General features: G+C 34.9%; 2 protein-coding genes across 3 annotated transcripts; one reads left to right on the top strand and one right to left on the bottom strand.

Annotated features, from left to right (window-relative positions):
• Nucleotides 1-3,256: 3,256 nt before the first annotated feature.
• Nucleotides 3,257-4,776, top strand: LOC130470106 (uncharacterized). Its single transcript, XM_056839694.1, has 4 exons — nucleotides 3,257-3,383; nucleotides 3,506-3,891; nucleotides 3,982-4,157; nucleotides 4,305-4,776. The coding sequence occupies exons 1-4, from the start codon at nucleotides 3,257-3,259 to the stop codon at nucleotides 4,774-4,776; spliced, it is 1,161 nt and encodes a 386-aa protein (XP_056695672.1).
• An 801-nt stretch (nucleotides 4,777-5,577) lies between these two features.
• LOC110777058 (uncharacterized) lies at nucleotides 5,578-17,887 on the bottom strand. Of its 2 annotated transcripts, XM_021981666.2 has the most exons (8): nucleotides 17,366-17,881; nucleotides 16,287-16,362; nucleotides 6,817-7,166; nucleotides 6,514-6,702; nucleotides 6,291-6,407; nucleotides 6,068-6,149; nucleotides 5,878-5,979; nucleotides 5,578-5,788 (listed from the first exon to the last, which is right to left on the bottom strand). In XM_021981666.2, the coding sequence occupies exons 3-8, from the start codon at nucleotides 6,972-6,974 to the stop codon at nucleotides 5,681-5,683; spliced, it is 756 nt and encodes a 251-aa protein (XP_021837358.2). In that variant the 5' UTR covers nucleotides 6,975-7,166; nucleotides 16,287-16,362; nucleotides 17,366-17,881; the 3' UTR covers nucleotides 5,578-5,680. The 2 variants fall into 2 exon arrangements, with proteins under 2 accessions (XP_021837358.2, XP_021837359.2); XM_021981667.2 differs by lacking the exon at nucleotides 5,878-5,979 and having other exon boundaries at nucleotides 17,366-17,887.
• Nucleotides 17,888-18,196: the final 309 nt, after the last annotated feature.

The following is an 18,196-nucleotide window of genomic DNA, read 5'->3' as shown; positions in this document are numbered from 1 at the left end:
CCAAAGAGCTGCGTTTGAGAGGTTTCGAAGAGGCGATCACCTTCTTCGTCACCGTGGGAAGACCTCGGAAAACTCAGCCCAAATCTTCTGGAAAGAAGTCGAAGAAACAGGATGAAGCTGTCATTCCTAAACCACACACTCGAGCAACTGTTAAGAACCACCAAGCTCCATCAATGGTGGAGGATGATGAAAATTCTGGAAAATCGATTGTAGACCCAGATGATTTGATTTTCGAGGAACACGAAATTCTTACTCCAAAATCATCATTGGTTGCTCTACAACAACGTTCACAGGTCCGAAATGATTTCAATGAATGGATTAATGGCCTTCAATCGGGTAATGATGCTCGTACCCTTTTTCATTCAAATGTAAGAATTGGCGCGAACACCCATATTTTGCCTGCGAAATCAATTGATCATAATACTGCAACTAATGTGCTGCCTGATGTTGAGATTACAACTGATAATGAAAATCTAATAACCCCTGCAATTATTGAACTAGATGATATTGAGGATGAAATTACTTTCTGGAAATCAGCCATTGTTTGTTATGTGTTGGGAGCTAACCCTCCCCAACATGTCATGGAGGGGTATGTGCATCGAATTTGGGGGAAACTGGGAGTAGACAAAGTAGCAATGGTGGGGAAGGGATTGTTCCTCATTAGATTTACCACTATGGAGAATTGCCAGAAGGTGATCAATGGAGGTACTCAGTTCTTTGATTCCAAACCAGTGATCATCAAGCCATGGTCTGAAGAGATTAACTATGCTAAAGACCCAATCAAACAGGTTCCTGTGTGGATTAAACTGCCTGGACTTGAGGTGAAATATTGGGGAGAGAAGAGCTTGTTTAAGATTGCAGGACAAGTTGGACAAGCCATTAGAGTTGATCAAGCAACTAAGAATAGGGATAAACTCATGTTTGCAAAGATTCTAGTTGAGGTCACAATTGGTCAACACTACCCTAAATGCATTCAGTTTGTGAATGAGAAAGGGGCACTAATGGAGCAAAGTGTGGAATATGACTGGCTCCCCATTGAGTGCACCCATTGCAGGGGGATTGGGCATGCTAGTCATGCTTGTTCCAAGAACAACCCAAAACAGAACAAGGTTACCAAGGTGGTGAGCAAGCCTGTTAAAAAGGTGTGGCAACCCAAAGCTGTTGAAAGAACACAGGTGATAGAAGAGCAAGTCAATGAACAAGTTGTCACTACTCTTGATGCTGAAGGGTTCATGCAGGCAACTTCTTTCAGCAGGCAACAATGTCAACAACTGAAACCAGTGAACACAAGGAATAGATTTCAGACACTGGGGTTCCCTGATGATAATGATGGTGAACATAACTCTGATACTAAGGTGTTTGGGGATGGTCTGTTAGATCAGGGGTTGAGTGCCCCTGGGTCTAATGGATAATATCCTTTGCTGGAATGTGAGGGGACTGAATAGAAGAGCCAAACAATCTGAAGTGGGGAGGTTTATCCATTCTCACAAAGCTAAACTTTTCAGTCTCCTTGAAACAAAGGTCAAGGCACCAAAAATGGGTGACTTGTACCTCAATATCTGCCCAGGGTGGAATTTCACTTCCAACCTTAGCTGTTCCTCTGTAGGAAGAATAATTCTGGCATGGGATTCTTCTACTTTTGATGTGGATATAGTGTCCATGAGTAGCCAGCACATTCATAGTGTTATCACACCAAAAAGCACCGGTGTCAGTTTTCAGTGCACATTCATATATGAGATGAATTTGAAAAATGAGAGATTGCCCCTTTGGAACTCTCTCTCTCACATTGCTGATAACTGTAAGCAACCATGGGTCATTATGGGTGACTTTAATGCACTAATGGAGATTGAGGATAGAATTGGTGGGCCTGTTAGGCTTGGTGATATTCAGGCTATGAGGAACTGTATGTTCCATTGCAATCTCTCCACCATTAAGATTGTGGGTAGACAATATACCTGGAACAATAAGCAAGAAGGGGAGGCAAGAGTTTTTTCAAGAATTGATAGAGTTTTGGCCAATGCTAGCTGGTTGGATCTTTTCCCTACTGCAGAAGCAAACTACCTCCCTGAAGGTGAGTTTGACCATAGCCCTATGTTGCTTTGTTTTCACAAAAATGATAACTTAAAAAGGCCTTTCAGATTCTTTAATATGTGGGCTAATGCTGAGAACTTTATTGATGTTGTTCAAACCAATTGGGAGAAACCTGTGTTTGGTTGTACCATGTACAGAATCCTACAGAGACTCAAGTGGTTAAAGGTGGACTTGAAGCAAATGAACAAGGAGGGTTTAAGTAATGTTGAAGCTGAAAACACCAAACTCTACTCTAATTTACTACAAATCCAAGCTAGATTACATGCCACCCCAAATGATGGAAGCTTGGCTGATGCTAAAAAGCTAGCTGCAGCTGATTATAAACAGGCTCACAATGCTTATATGTCTTATCTCCATCAGACAGCCAAGATTAATTGGCTAGCTCAGGGGGATGAGAACACTAGAGTTTTCCACCAGAGTATCAAGCAGAGAAGAAGACATAATACAATTCACTCAATTCAGAACATGCAAGGTGACAGAGTCACAACAATTGAAGGGGTGAAGGATGCCTTCACTCAGTTCTACTCTGATTTGTTCTGTACTCAAATGGAACACAGAACTCATGCCAATCCTGTGATTATTAGAAGAGGGCCAACACTTACTGAGTCTCAGAAATCCTTGCTGGATTGTGATTTCTCAATGGATGATGTAAAGAAGGCTTTATTTTCAATTCCTAATCATAAGGCTCCTGGAATGGATGGTTACAATAGCTATTTCTTTAAAACTGCTTGGCATGTTGTCAAAGATGATCTCTATAAGGCAATCACTGACTTCTTTACCACAGGGAAAATCCTCAAAGAAGTTAATGTAACATCAATTACTCTAGTTCCTAAAATCCCAGTTCCAGCTGCTGTGGGTGATTTCAGGCCAATAGCTTGTTGTTCTGTCATCTACAAATGCATTTCCAAACTCATCTGCAGTAAGCTCAGTTTGGTGCTTCCTGAGCTTATCTCTCCCAATCAGGGAGCTTTTGTCTCTGGTAGATCAATTCTGCATAATGTTCTGATCTGTCAAGATATAGTTAAGATGTATAACCAATCTCACACCCCCCCCTTGCTGTTTGATGAAAGTTGATATTAGGAAAGCCTATGACACAGTAGAGTGGGCATTCATTGAGGAAATGTTGACTGAGCTTGGGTTTCCTATTTTCTTCACCAAACTAATAATGACTTGTCTTTCAACAACAAGTTACTCTCTTCTCATTAATGGTAGCCCTTCTGATCTTATCCAGCCTAAAAGAGGACTCAGACAAGGGGATCCCCTCTCCCCCTCCTCTTTACCCTTTGCATGGAGTATTTTTCCAGAGCCATGTCTACAGTTGGTGAACACCCTCAATTTCATTTCCATACCAGGTGTAGAACTATTCAGCTGAATCATTTGTGTTTTGCTGATGATCTATTGATGTTTTGTAAAGGGGATATTACTTCAGTTAGTTTGCTCTTGGAAGGGTTTAACCTATTTTCAAACACTACTGGCTTGCAAGCAAATCCCTGCAAATCCTCAGTATACTGTTGTGGTATTTCTAATGCTGACAAAGAAGGAATCAGTGTTGTTTCTGGCTTCAGCTTTGGAGAGCTACCTTTTAGGTACTTGGGTGTTCCAATCAGTACCAGAAAACTTCAGGCTGGTGAGTGTGATCTACTGGTGAACAAAATGGTTGCTAGAATTAAAATTTGGAGCTCAAGACATCTCTCTTTTGCTGGAAGAATGCAGCTTGTTAACTCAGTTCTAATGAGTGTCAGTGTGTACTGGTGCCAGATTTTCATCCTTCCTAAGAGTGTTATTAGGAAAATTAACTCTGTTTGCAGAGCTTATCTTTGGCATGGTACTTATGATGATAGCAGGCCTGGTCTAGTGGCATGGATTAATCTGTGTAAGTAAAAAACACAGGGTGGGTTTGGGTTCAGAAACCTTGCTATTTGGAACCAAGCATCTGTTGGGAAACTGGCATGGTCCATTGCTCAGAAAGAAGATAATTTATGGGTAAAATGGGTGCATGCAGTCTATGTTAAACAGAAGAATTGGTTGGTGTACATGCCTTCTATTGCTGCTAGTGGGGCAGTAAAGTATATTTGCAAAGTCAAACTTGATTGTACCAATAGACTGCATTCTGACTCTTGGCTGACAACCACAAAATATTCTATTGGAGACATGTATAAGCAATTGAGTGAGCAACAGGCTAAGACCAATTGATCTCATTTTGTATGGAATAGATTCACCATTCCAAAACATAGGGTCATTCTTTGGCTGGCTCTGCAGGACAGGTTAAAAACTAAGGCCAGGTTGTTCCCTTATGGGGTTACTGATGATGATCTGTGTGCTCTATGTGGCTTACATACAGAGAATAGCTCTCATCTGTTTTTCTCCTGTCACTACAGCACTGAATGTTGTAGGAAAGTTCTTCACTGGTTGGGGTTCAACACTCACAGAACAAGCTTGTTCATGATCCTCAAATGGGCTCATAGGCATTGTGTTGGTGGTTTTAGAAAGAGAGTTTGTTATGCTGCTGTTGCAGGGGTGGTTTATCAGATTTGGAAGGCAAGAAATTCAGCAATTTGGGATGCTAAGGTTCCATCTTTGGATAGCAGTGTTAACTGTATTCAGTCTGATGTTAGACACAGAATTAAGAGTATCCTAGGTAGGAAAGTGAGTACTAGAGATAAGGATTGGTTATATTCCTTGTAATGTTTCTGGTTTTCTGCTCTTTTGAGCTTTTGTTTTGCCTGCTAAAGTGGAGGGAGTCCTTCCTAGAAGGTTTGTCTCCCTTTAGTTGGGCTTAGTTTGTAATAGTTGGTCGGTTAATATATAAAATCCTCTCTTACTTGTCAAAAAAAAAAAATTAAAAAAAAAATCAATATGGTGATGACAAATGTCATTCGCCTTTTTTTTAATATAAAATTTTTTACGGAAATTTCATGAAATACCCCCTAGTTTTGCCATAATTCACCAAACGCCCATCAAGTTTCAATACACTAGTAGAAAAAATCACATTTGCAGCGCGTGTAAAACAGGCTTTTTGCAGCATTTTCGCGCGCTGCAATTGTGATGGCTGCAAATACCGTAAGATTTTTTGCAGCGATCGTACACGCTGCAAATAACAGGTTAATTGCAGCGCGGGTTACCTGTATAGGTTGCAAATAGTGTATTATTCGCAGCGCAGGTCGACCCCTCTAAGTTGCAAATAAAAAGTATTTGTAGCGCATTGTTGAGAAAAACGCGCTGCAATTAGTTGTCATTTTACAACTTAGTTTTAGCACACGCGCTGCAAATAATTTTTTATTTTTTTTAATAAATACATATAATAGCTCCGATCAGATGCAGATTTATATATTATCCTTGGACAATCCTGTTATTTTGACAAAAAATTATAATAAAAACATTATTAATAGGTTGCAAAAAATTTGCCATAGTTTCCCTTGTAATTTGCGAAACCCGGACAAAACGGGAATTTATAAAGACCTGTATAAAAGACATAACATACATATATGTTCCAACAACTACATATATATATATGCTCCAAGTAGCATCCAACTTCATATCCAACACATAACAAAAACATAAAACATAACATTACTAGATCACAACAAACTCATTCGCCGGCATCCATCAAATAGTTGTCCTTAAAATACTTTGCCCATTGTTCTCGAGTTTCTTCTAACTCCTCATCAGAATATGGCATTTCTCTTTGTACATAACCCTTCAAAAAAGAAAAACTTGGTATTAATTACTCGAAAACTAATTTAAGAGAAAATTGAATCTTATACCTAATTAAATAAGTTCACGTACCTCAGACAAATTATCCTTGTATTCATTGTATACTGTGACAACATCATGCATGTATTTCATCACATAATAACCACTATCCACTGCATCAACTTGTTGAGCACACTATTTACACAAATGAAGCACGTATATATGTGTCAAAGCAAATATTTTCAAATTAAGAGATTTAAGGAGTACAAACTTTAATTAGTACCTTCATCTGTATGAATCGTAACTTTTGTGACTTAATCTTCCGTTTGTCATTTTCAAGATTAGTCCAATAAATTCTATATGCCCTACATAAACAATAATTATAACACTTTAGTTCTCTATCAAAAATCTAATCATATTACTTTCAATAAAGAAATTAAATATAGCATGTGTTTTATTGATATATAATATAATGAGTTGCAAATGAGTTTGTACATTCAACTTACATTTGTATACAATTGAACCCTTCTAACTTCCGTGTCCCGGGAGGGGGAGGAGTGGCCGAATCAAACACGTATGCTAGGCCAAGGACAAGATCCAGGACGATAAGAACCCAATGATTCCTATTATAAAGTACCCAAATATATGATTAGTTGCATGAAAACAAGAGTTCTAATAATATTAAAAAATAAATAACATATATAAAAGTTAGCAGGTTATATAAGATACCCTTCATGGTAGGGAGCCAACAAGAATTTTGACTGCACATCCTTTTTCCTTTCATTTAAAAAAGCATCTTTTATATAGTCAATAACGCTTAAACGATTCTTCTTCATTGCGGCACAATAAATTGCATCGGGACACAAAAAGTTAATATGAGACAACTTTAAGGGGCATATGTATTCATGATACAAGTACCTACATATGCAAACATAGGGTCATTAACCATAAGATCAAAGGATGACAAAGATTTTATAAATCGCCATGTAGGTAGAATCAAATTAATGAGATAGCATAGGCAGAATAACATACATCATATAAACTTGAAGTACTTTAATACCGGCGAAATTCTTCGTGAGAAACTCAGAGATATCACGAGATTTGACAGAAGTCGGTGTGTCCTTTTTGTACGAGAAAATTGAAGCAGGAAGTGATAATGCTGATGAAAATTTAGGCATATTGGACATCATGTAAGATAGTAGTTCACACTCCACCCTAAGGCCATCAACTTTACTACCAATGGGGTTATCACTTTTTTATGTATCTTTGTTTTTTGATCCAGATCCCTTTTTAAGGACACAACTACCTTTGGTGCTCCCTTTCTCACTTCCTTTACCATGGTGCGGTTTAGCCTTCTTCTTTGGCGGCGGCGTCACCATTTCCTTTAAACAAAAAAAACTCTAAGAAAAAAGAAAAGGGAAAATTGCACTAATGCTTTCAACAATATAACTAGGAACATTGAGAAATCAGTAACTTAAATGGTTTAGTGACATTTCTTAGTTTCTAAGACATTTTCGCTCCCATTTTAAAACTAATGAACCTAATGAATCATTTTAAACTAATAACATGTTTTATATGCTTTATTTAAACTTTCTAAGATTCATTCCAATATGGTTATACACATTTTAGTCTTGTTGGGTCGTTATGGACATATTTAGGCTAAAATGAGACCTTTTCGTTCCCATTCTTGAACTAATGAACTTAATGATTCATTTTAATCTAATTACAAGTTTTATGTGCATTGTTTAAACTTTCTAAGACTCATTCCAATCTTGTTATGCACGTTTAAGGCTCGTTGGAACGTTATAGAACATATTTAGGCCAAATTGAGGCATTTTCGCTCCCATCTTTGCACTAAAGAACCTAAGGACTCATTTAAAACTAATTACATGTTTTATATGCTTTGTTTAAACTTTCTAAGACCCATTCCAATCAAGTTATGCACGTTTTAGGCTTGTTGGGTCGTTATGGACATATTTAGGCTAAAATGAGACATTTTCGCTCCCATTTTGGAACTAATGAACCTAAGGACTCACTTTAAAATAATGACATGTTTTATATGCTTTGTTTAAACTTTCTAAGACTCATTCCAATCAAGTTATGCACGTTTTAGGCTTGTTGGGTCGTTCTGGACATATTTAGGCTAAAACGAGACATTTTCGTTCCCATTCTTGAACTAATGAACTTAATGATTCATTTTAATCTAATTACATGTTTTATATGCTATGTTTAAACTTTCTAAGACTCATTCCAATATGGTTATGCACGTTTTAGGCTTGTTGGGTCGTTATGGACATATTTAGGCTAAAATGAGACATTTTCGCTCCCATTTTGGAACTAATGAACCTAAGGACTAATTTAAAACTAATTACATGTTTTATATGCTTTGTTTTAAATTTCTAAGACTCATTCCAATCAAGTTATCCACGTTATAGGCTTGTTGGGTCGTTATGGACATATTTAGGCTAAAATGAGACATTTTCGCTCTCATTGTTGAACTAATGAACCTAAGGACTCATTTTAAACTAATGACATGTTTTATATGCTTTGTTTAAACTTTCTAAAACTTATTCCAATATGGTTATGCACGTTTTAGGCTTGTTAGGTCGTTTTGGACATATTTAGGCTAAAATGAGACATTTTCGCTCCCATTTTGGAAATAATGAACCTAAGGACTCATTTGAAACTAATTACATGTTTTATATGCTTTGTTTAAACTTTCTAAGACTCATTCCAATCAAGTTATGCACATTTTAGGCTTGTTGGGTCGTTACGGACATAATTAGGCTAAAATGAGACATTTTCGCTCCCATTTTTGAACTAATGAACCTAATGATTCATTTTAATCTAATTACATGTTTTATATGCTTAGTTTAAACTTTCTAAGACTCATTCCAATCAAGTTACGCACGTTTTAGGCTCGTTGGGTCGTTAAAGGACATATTTAGGCAAATTGAGGCATTTTCGCTCCCATTTTTGAACTAATGAACCTAAGGACTCATTTTAAACTAATTACATGTTTTATATGCTATGTTTGAACTTTCTAAGACTCATTCCAATATGGTTATGCACGTTTTAGGCTTGTTAGGTCGTTATGGACATATCTATATATTATACTAAAAGAGAGGAAATCAATGTGGTGATGACAAATGTCACTCATTGATTCGCCTCTCCTTTAATATAAATAATTAAACTTAAAAAAAACTTACAACATCAAATATTTTACAGCCCAACTATCTCCCTAAAATAGTATACAGATCCCAAAAATAGTGGCGAGAATCAATATCAAATGATTCATTACTTTTACCAAATATAATATACATAACAGACACTTACTAAATTTGCTTTTATGTATAATTTCCGTGATTCTTAACTTCGACTACGGAGTATAAAAATTTCACTAAAAATCTAGCTATTGCCTATATATACTACTTCGTTGCATAGCTAACATACAAGAAGATCGGTTGCACAGCTAGCACGTGTCTCTAATTAAAATAATATTCTCTTAAAAATTATCTAGATATTTATGTTAATTTATAATGTTCCTAAAATTGTATTCACTGTGGGATCTTTCATAATTAGAATTTGTGATGAGTTTTTTTTGACATAATCTAATATATATATATAAAGGGGAGTTTTTTCAAGAGATTTTGGAGCGCCACGTAGGATTGTACAGTCACAATTTTATTTTATTCTATATTAAATACTACGTAAAAGATAAAAACGAATGGGGATAAAATAATATGGTTGGATAACTTATCACAAATATCTTTTACAAACTACTTTACAAAATTTATCTAATTAAATGATAAGTTATAGGTTGACAGAACCACCACAAATATATCATTCTTATATATTATTGTATAAATAACGTAGTATGAAATTAAACCATCCACGACAAACGTGGTTCACAATCAAATCATTCTCAAATATTGTAACCCATGATGTAGGAAGTAATTTTGGTTTACAATGCTGCAGGTGGGATTTGTTCGAGTACAAAGGTGAGTTAATGGAGGAGATGCAAACGGAGCTAGCCTATAAACGGGCCATGAGAACATATTAGTTCCCCTTGATTTGTATGCATTGTATTATTTAAGTTTTGTTGGTTGGTGTATGAATTAGTTTTCTTTCATTTGTACGCATTAAGTTTTGTTGGTCGGTGTATGAATTAGTTTCCCTAGATTTGTATGCAATGAGTTAGTTTCCCTTGATTTGTATGCAATGAATTAGTTTCCTTGATTTGTATGTATTGTATTATTTAAGTTTTTGTTATGCTTGATTTCATCTTGTTTAATTAACTCACGCACATTAATTATTTATTGTGTTTCAGCGTAAAAGTCGATGGTGGAGTATTACGCATATAGGTTGCACACAAGAACAAGTGAAACACAAAATTTAATGCAAGGAGGGTGATTGATGCAACAAGTTATACTGGACTGCTACTGTTCAATTGATGACAAAAGGTTTTCTTTTATACAGCACAACGAACTACAATATAGGTGTGTAACTGCGGTTGCAAGCCTACATGTGTCCATAATATATTCACTGCAAACCCGAGATAGGTAGAATTAGAAGGACAACAGCCGGAAGGTCGCCCCAATATCATGTTGCATCAAGAATTGTAAAAAATATTTTACTTGGAAGCATTCCACTAACTTAACTATCTATGAAAGACATATCTAAATAAAGCTCAAATGTAGTTTTATAAAATATAAAACACAAGTAACGAGTAGGTAATATTGGTTAATCATATTGTTGCAGTGTTAAATACGTATATAGATTGGTCATATTCAAATATATAGGTTCAAAAATTATATAGATACCCTACTATGTATTAATTAATTAATTTGAATACATCAGTAACAGTTTGTTACGTTGTGTATTGGACTGAAGAATCAAGTCTGGTTTCTTTAGATCTTAAACTTGATTAGGAGTTGGGGTAGTGATGATCTAACTATAATTAACCTCCTGTTGTTAGATGTAATTTTGATTGATTTTTTTTTGTCAAACCCCTTATATTTTGTCAATCTTTGATATACTTATCTTCAAATCTGAATATGATAATTACTACTACGAAGAGATAAATTTCGGTAATAGTATAAAAGATACAATTATCCCCTTTTAAAAAATAAGATAGAATTATAAATAGTGAGTTTTCCCAAATGTAAAATACCATAGAGAGTGGATAGAATAGTCAAAGAAGAAAAATAGATAGAATTTGTATTCATATTAAGCTTTAAAATAAAAATCGAAATTAAACTTCTCGAAAAAAGATAAATATTTAAACTGGTAGTTGTGAAATCTACCTCATTACGATAAAAATAAAAAAGATAAATATACGGTAGATGTGATTCCATTCTTTGAGATAGGCGTAGGGGGTGCAAGATGAGTATTTTGTTCTTGGGTTGAATTTGTACAAGGATGACCAGATTGGACTTTATTATGAACCAAATAGAATTTTAGATAAAAATTCTTATAGAATTTTATTCACATTAAACATTTAATATTTGAACTAATTCATATTATAATAGAATTCTACTTACATTAAACCTATATTTTTCTGTAATTATTATTACAAACCCGTGCATTTATAAAACACTTATCTATATACAATGATATAATAAGACAAATATGTATTTTTCATTACAAACCCGTGCATCGCACGGGATTCAATACTAGTTTGCATATATAAAGAAAGTGTACCTATTATAACTTATTAAAACTAAAACAACCTAAATTACCAGTCATTAATACCCCCTACATAAATTACGGAAAATGATAAATCCAAGGAAAAATTTTACTTTTTCCAAGGAAATCAACTTTAAAAAAATATTGATTTCCTTGGAAAAAGTAAAATTTCCCTTGAATTTATCACTTCCACACAGAACTACCAACAAAATATTAAAAACTGAAGGAATAAGTTATTCGTTATACTAAATATGTTAGAGAATATATAAATCATGCTACATATATGATTGTACATATAAATCATGCTACATATATGATTGTATGTTTACACAATTACGAATTCAAACAAAGCTATTAAAGAAACTAAAAAGGTACTTTATAGATTACAAATTTGAGTTTTATTTATATCGGTTCTATATATGTAAATGCTACATCACATTTAATTGATGATGGAGCGAGTTTGGATTTTAGATTGGGGTGACGAAAGAGATAAACGTAGATGATTAACTAATGTAATGACTAACAATTACATATTTTATGTTGGTGGACGGTTATAAAGATAACATATATGTACCAACCTTTGTGATGAGATGAGTTTGAATTGATTGGATTTGAGAATACTCACCCAATCCTAATTATGCATGTCACTTTTAAATAAATTTATCAATATTATAGTTCATACAATCAAATTTAATATTTCCTAATAAACTTATATAAATATATCTAAAATTAGTTGAAAGGAAACGTGGATTATTTATCGAATATAGGAAAGTGGGCTGGGATGGAGGAATGTTGAGCGGGAGATGTATTTAAAAAATGTATTCGTCGCGGGGTGACGAGGCGATAATAGATTTTAGATTGGACACGCATGTTTCGCAAATCCATCATCTAATTGATTACGAGAATATAAAAAAACTACTACTAACTTACATATTATAACATTTTATTTATTTATTCAATTACTCTAACCAGAAAAACAAATTGACAATGATTCTAGAATAGAGTTTTCAAATTCACAATTCAAAAACGAGTCTAGGTGTGGGAACGTTTGAGGCGGGTGTGGATACACGGGAGGGGGGGTGGGGGATGAAAATGGGATCAATTTTATTTTGGGAGGGGCGGGTATTGTTCCTATCGCAGATGGAGAGGATGGGGTTGAGAACTGTAAGCGGGTACGAGTGTGCATGTTCAGGCCCTCCTCAAAGTCATCTCTAATTGGAAAAAGTAAATGGTGCTGGTAGGAAAGTTTAGATTTTAGATTGGATTGACAAAAAATAATAAACATAGATGATTGACTAATGTTGACTAATAATTAGATATTTTATGTTGGCGACGGATATAAGGATAACATATATGTACCAACAATGGTAATGGGGCAAGTAGATTTGAGAATACTTACCCAATCCTAATTATGTACGTCACTTTTAAATAATTTATCAATATTATAGCTAATGAGATCAAATTTAATACTTCTTAATAAACTTATATCAATATATTTAAATGAAAGTTGAAAGGAAAAGTGGATTATTTATCGAATACGGGAATGTCACATTGTCGCTGGGGTAGACTTTTTGGGAGATCCCCCGTGCATCCGCCTCCCTTTGAGCGGGTGGGTACGTTTGAGGCGGGCGTGGATAACGGGACGGGGGTGATGAACAGGGGATGAATTTTATTTTGTATCTCCCGAAAAGGGGATTAGGAAGGTTGGGTATCGTTCCTATCGTAGATGGAGGAGATGAGGATGAGAACTGTAGGCAAGTATGAGTGTGCAGGTTCATCCTCGCCTCAAAGTAATCTCTAACTGAATAAAGTGAATGATGTAGGTAGGTGTTAAATGATTGTGTAATGAGTTTGATGGGGCAACAGTGCGAGTATTAAGTGGGTATTACAATCGAAGTACGTGAATAGTAGATGAGATAACTTTATGCTTGACACAAGTGGTGAATGAAAATGAAAATAATTTTGTCTTTGTACCCTTATTTTTTTTAAATTCCTTTAATTAATAAATAAGACACCGAATGAGCAATCACAAACTTATCCATCATTAATTTTAATTTGGAGAATATCTATAAGCTATATTTTAATGATAATTGTCTACCATGTTTCATACAAATTTATAATTAGATTATAAATCGTGCATCGCACGGGTAATATACTAGTTTAGGCTAAAATGAGACACTTTCGCTCCCATTTTGGAACTAATGAACCTAAGGACTCATTTGAAACTAATTACATGTTTTATATGCTTTGTTTAAACTTTCTAAGACTCATTCCAATCAAGTTATGCACATTTTAGGCTTGTTGGGTCGTTACGGACATAATTAGGCTAAAATGAGACATTTTCGCTCCCATTTTTGAACTAATGAACCTAATGATTCATTTTAATCTAATTACATGTTTTATATGCTTAGTTTAAACTTTCTAAGACTCATTCCAATCAAGTTACGCACGTTTTAGGCTCGTTGGGTCGTTAAAGGACATATTTAGGCAAATTGAGGCATTTTCGCTCCCATTTTTGAACTAATGAACCTAAGGACTCATTTTAAACTAATTACATGTTTTATATGCTATGTTTAAACTTTCTAAGACTCATTCCAATATGGTTATGCACGTTTTAGGCTTGTTGGGTCGTTATGGACATATTTAGGCTAAAATGAGACATTTTCGCTCCCATTTTGGAACTAATGAACCTAAGGACTCATTTAAAACTAATTACATGTTTTATATGCTTTGTTTTAAATTTCTAAGACTCATTCCAATCAAGTTATGCACGTTATAGGCTTGTTGGGTCGTTATGGACATATTTAGGCTAAAATGAGACATTTTCGCTCTCATGGTTGAACTAATGAACCTAAGGACTCATTTTAAACTAATTACATGTTTTATATGTTTAGTTTAAACTTTCTAAGACTCATTACAATCAAGTTATGCACGTTTTAGGCTCGTTGGGTCATTAAAGGACATATTTAGGCAAATTGAGGCATTTTCGCTCCCATTTTTGAACTAATGAACCTAAGGACTCATTTTAAACTAATTACATGTTTAATATGCTTTCTTTAAACTTTCTAAGACACATTCCAATCAAGTAATGCACGTTTTAGGCTTGTTGGGTCGTTATGGACATATTTAGGCTAAAATGAGACATTTTCGCTCTCATTTTTTAACTAATGAACCTAAGGACTCATTTAAAACTAATTACATGTTTTATATGCTTTTTTTAAAATTTCGAAGACTCATTCCAATCAAGTTATGCACGTTATAGGCTTGTTGGGTCGTTATGGACATATTTAGGCTAAAATGAGACATTTTCGCTCCCATTTTTAAACTAATGAACCTAAGGACTCATTTTAAACTAATTACATGTTTTATATGCTTAGTTTAAACTTTCTAAGACTCATTCCAATCAAGTTATGCACGTTTTAGGCTCGTTGGGTCGTTAAAGACATATTTAGGCAAATTGAGGCATTTTCGCTCCCATTTTTGAACTAATGAACCTAAGGACTCATTTTATACTAATTACATGTTTAATATGCTTTGTTTAAACTTTCTAAGACTCATTCCAATCAAGTTATGCACGTTTTAGGCTTGTTGGGTCATTATGGACATATTTAGGCTAAAATGAGACATTTTCGCTCTCATTTTTTAACTAATGAACCTAAGGACTCATTTAAAACTAATTACATGTTTTATATGCTTTGTTTAAAATTTCTAAGACTCATTCCAATCAAGTTATGCACGTTATAGGCTTGTTGGGTCGTTATGGACATATTTATGCTAAAATGAGACATTTTCGCTCCAATTTTTAAACTAATGAACCTAAGGACTCATTTTAAACTAATTTCATGTTTTATATGCTTAGTTTAAACTTTCTAAGACTCATTCCAATCAAGTTATGCACGTTTTAGGCTTGTTGGGTCGTTAAAGGACATATTTAGGCAAATTGAGGCATTTTCGCTCCCATTTTTGAACTAATGAACCTAAGGACTCATTTTAAACTAATTACATGTTTAATATGCTTTGTTTAAACTTTCTAAGACTCATTCCAATCAAGTTATGCACGTTTTAGGCTTGTTGGGTCGTTATGGACATATTTAGGCTAAAATGAGACATTTTCGCTCTCATTTCTTAACTAATGAACCTAAGGACTCATTTAAAACTAATTACATGTTTTATATGCTTTGTTTAAAATTTCTAAGACTCATTCCAATCAAGTTATGCACGTTATAGGCTTGTTGGATCGTTATGGACATATTTAGGCTAAAATGAGACATTTTCGCTCCCATTTTTGAACTAATGAACCTAAGGACTCATTTTAAACTAATTACATGTTTTATATGCTTAGTTTAAACTTTCTAAGACTCATTCCAATGAAGTTACGCACGTTATAGGCTCGTCGGGTCGTTAAAGGACATATTTAGGCAAATTGAGGCATTTTCGCTCCCATTTTTGAACTAATGAACCTAAGGACTCATTTTAAACTAATTACATGTTTTATATGCTATGTTTAAACTTTCTAAGACTCATTCCAATATGGTTATGCACGTTTTAGGCTTGTTAGGTCGTTATGGACATATTTAGGCTAAAATTAGACATTCTCGCTCCCATTTTTGAACTAATGAACCTAATTATTCATTTTAAACTAATTACATGTTTTATATGAACCTACCTCGGCAAATAAATAACACAAACAACTAATAAGAAACAATTTGTAAGCCGACAAAAGCTATTAAAAAATTATCTAGAGACTCACATATAAGAAAATTATATTAAATTAAAATGGAAGGGGAGAATGACAGTCGGGAGATTATGCTTACCTAGTGGAAGAACTCACGCCTTGATAGGTCAAATGGATGATTTGGTTCAAGAAACTAGCAATACCAGCAAGGGGTCCTGAAAATAAAAACATACAAAATTGATTAATTTTATAATTATATTACTGCAAACAAGTCAAACAATAAATTGTGGTTCCACACACTTGCTCCAACTAATTGAACAAATACAGAGATGAGGAACTGAGCATCTTATTCACAGGTCACAACAAAAACCTTTTCAAATCATTCTCATATTGCAATACTTGAAATATAGTAAAATGAAACAAAACAAAATTGGAAATAGAGGGTTAATTACACAAACTACAAAATCTAGAATTAACCCAAAAAACCCATGAAATAAACGACAATGCCCAAAGTTGCAGCCTGAAAACATCTACAGAGTTGCTTCCTTAAAACATCTACGGAGTTGCTCAAAGTTCTTAACCACAACTAAGAGAAAACCTAACCCTAAAATCACCTAGAACTGCAAACACCAGCAGAACCAGGCAACAGAACAACCAGGCAACAACACAAATAACTGCACAACAGTAGACCAGGAAGCACAAAACTGCACAGCAGCAGACCCAAACCATGCAGCAAGCAGCAAGGGAACCCTGCACACACAACCAGAACACCCTGCACACACAAACTGTACAGCAACAACAATCTGCAGTTTGTGCAGGCCATTTGGGTCATATGCACACCTCAAGCACTTCTGTTTAGATATAATATCTACACCACAGTTAAATTATAGGCATGAATATGAATGTGAATGACCAGCCAACTCTATATTTTTATTCTTTCAGACTGATGTAAAGCAATACATACAGCAGATATAGGCATGAATTTTTGCGATTTTTCATCATTTGCTACTGCATAACAGAATTGAAATCCTACCAATCAACAATCAACAACAACAATATTTGCTACAGCATAACACAATCGAAGACCTCAATTTCGATTATTTGCAGGGAGACAGCAAGACATAATTAAACAATCAACAGCAAGACATAATTAAACAAAGATGAGAGAGCAGGGAGACCTCAATTTCGATTATTTGTAGGGAGACCTCAATTTCGTACCTCAATTTCGTATTTTTGCAGGGAGACCTGAATTTGCAGGGAGACCTCAATTTCGTACCTCAATTTGCAGGGAGACCTCAATTTCGTACCTCAATTTCGTACCTCAATTTCGTATTATAAATCCATCTTCCTCCCTCCCCTTTTCTGCAACAAGGTTCGCGGAGGAGAGAACAATAAATTTTTCCGGTGGCCGCGCGGCGAAGGACCAGACCAAGATGAAGAACGGAGTTAATGGGGGTAAGATTTGTGTAGAAGGGGGAAGAAATTGACTATGGAAATCGCAAAACCAAAGATGAAGAAGGAGTTTTTCTAGGTTTTTTTTTTGAATTCGATCTAGATCTGGGTAATTAGGTGCCGTGAGAATTGAAGGTGATTGAATTGATGTGCGTACAACCTAATTGGAGGGTTGAGTGAATGTTTCAACTAATTGCAGCAATCTCATATGGCCAAAGTTGCAATTTTTTAAAATTGCAGCAATCGACGAGGGCGGGAGATGCAAATTATTCGCCTAATTGCAGCTTGTAGTGTGTCCAGGCGCTGCGAATTATCCATTTTAAAAAAAAAATTGATTTTTTGCAACTCCGGGTCAATGAATTCGCTGCGAATAGTTCATTTAATAATTGACCCGCGTTGACCAAACCCATTTTGCAACCCATAGACTTGCGTGAGTTGCAATTGATGAGTTGCAAATGACATTTTTTCTACTAGTGATAATTCATAAAATACCCCTTACAAATGACTTAATACCCCAAATACCCCTTCATGACGTCATCATCCTCATAATAAACCAATTACGATCTAATTACACACCTATTCCCTAATTAACGCTTC

Source organism: Spinacia oleracea, chromosome 3, assembly GCF_020520425.1.
Source record: "Spinacia oleracea cultivar Varoflay chromosome 3, BTI_SOV_V1, whole genome shotgun sequence".
Taxonomy (NCBI): domain Eukaryota; kingdom Viridiplantae; phylum Streptophyta; class Magnoliopsida; order Caryophyllales; family Amaranthaceae; genus Spinacia; species Spinacia oleracea.
This window is presented reverse-complemented; position numbering and strand designations above follow the sequence as displayed.

Bases quoted from the DNA above. Each gene is read 5' to 3' on its own strand.
- LOC130470106 (XM_056839694.1), top strand. From the start codon at position 3,257: ATGACTTGTCTTTCAACAACAAGTTACTCTCTTCTCATTAATGGTAGC. The intron at 3,384-3,505 runs GTATTTTTCCAG...TGTTTTGTAAAG, and splicing joins CTCTTTACCCTTTGCATGGA to GGGATATTACTTCAGTTAGT. The intron at 3,892-3,981 runs GTTTGCAGAGCT...TAAAAAACACAG, and splicing joins TTATTAGGAAAATTAACTCT to GGTGGGTTTGGGTTCAGAAA.
- LOC110777058 (XM_021981666.2), bottom strand. From the start codon at position 6,974: ATGATGTCCAATATGCCTAAATTTTCATCAGCATTATCACTTCCTGCT. The intron at 6,703-6,816 runs GTATGTTATTCT...TTGCATATGTAG, and splicing joins GTACTTCAAGTTTATATGAT to GTACTTGTATCATGAATACA. The intron at 6,150-6,290 runs GTAAGTTGAATG...TTGTTTATGTAG, and splicing joins GGGTTCAATTGTATACAAAT to GGCATATAGAATTTATTGGA.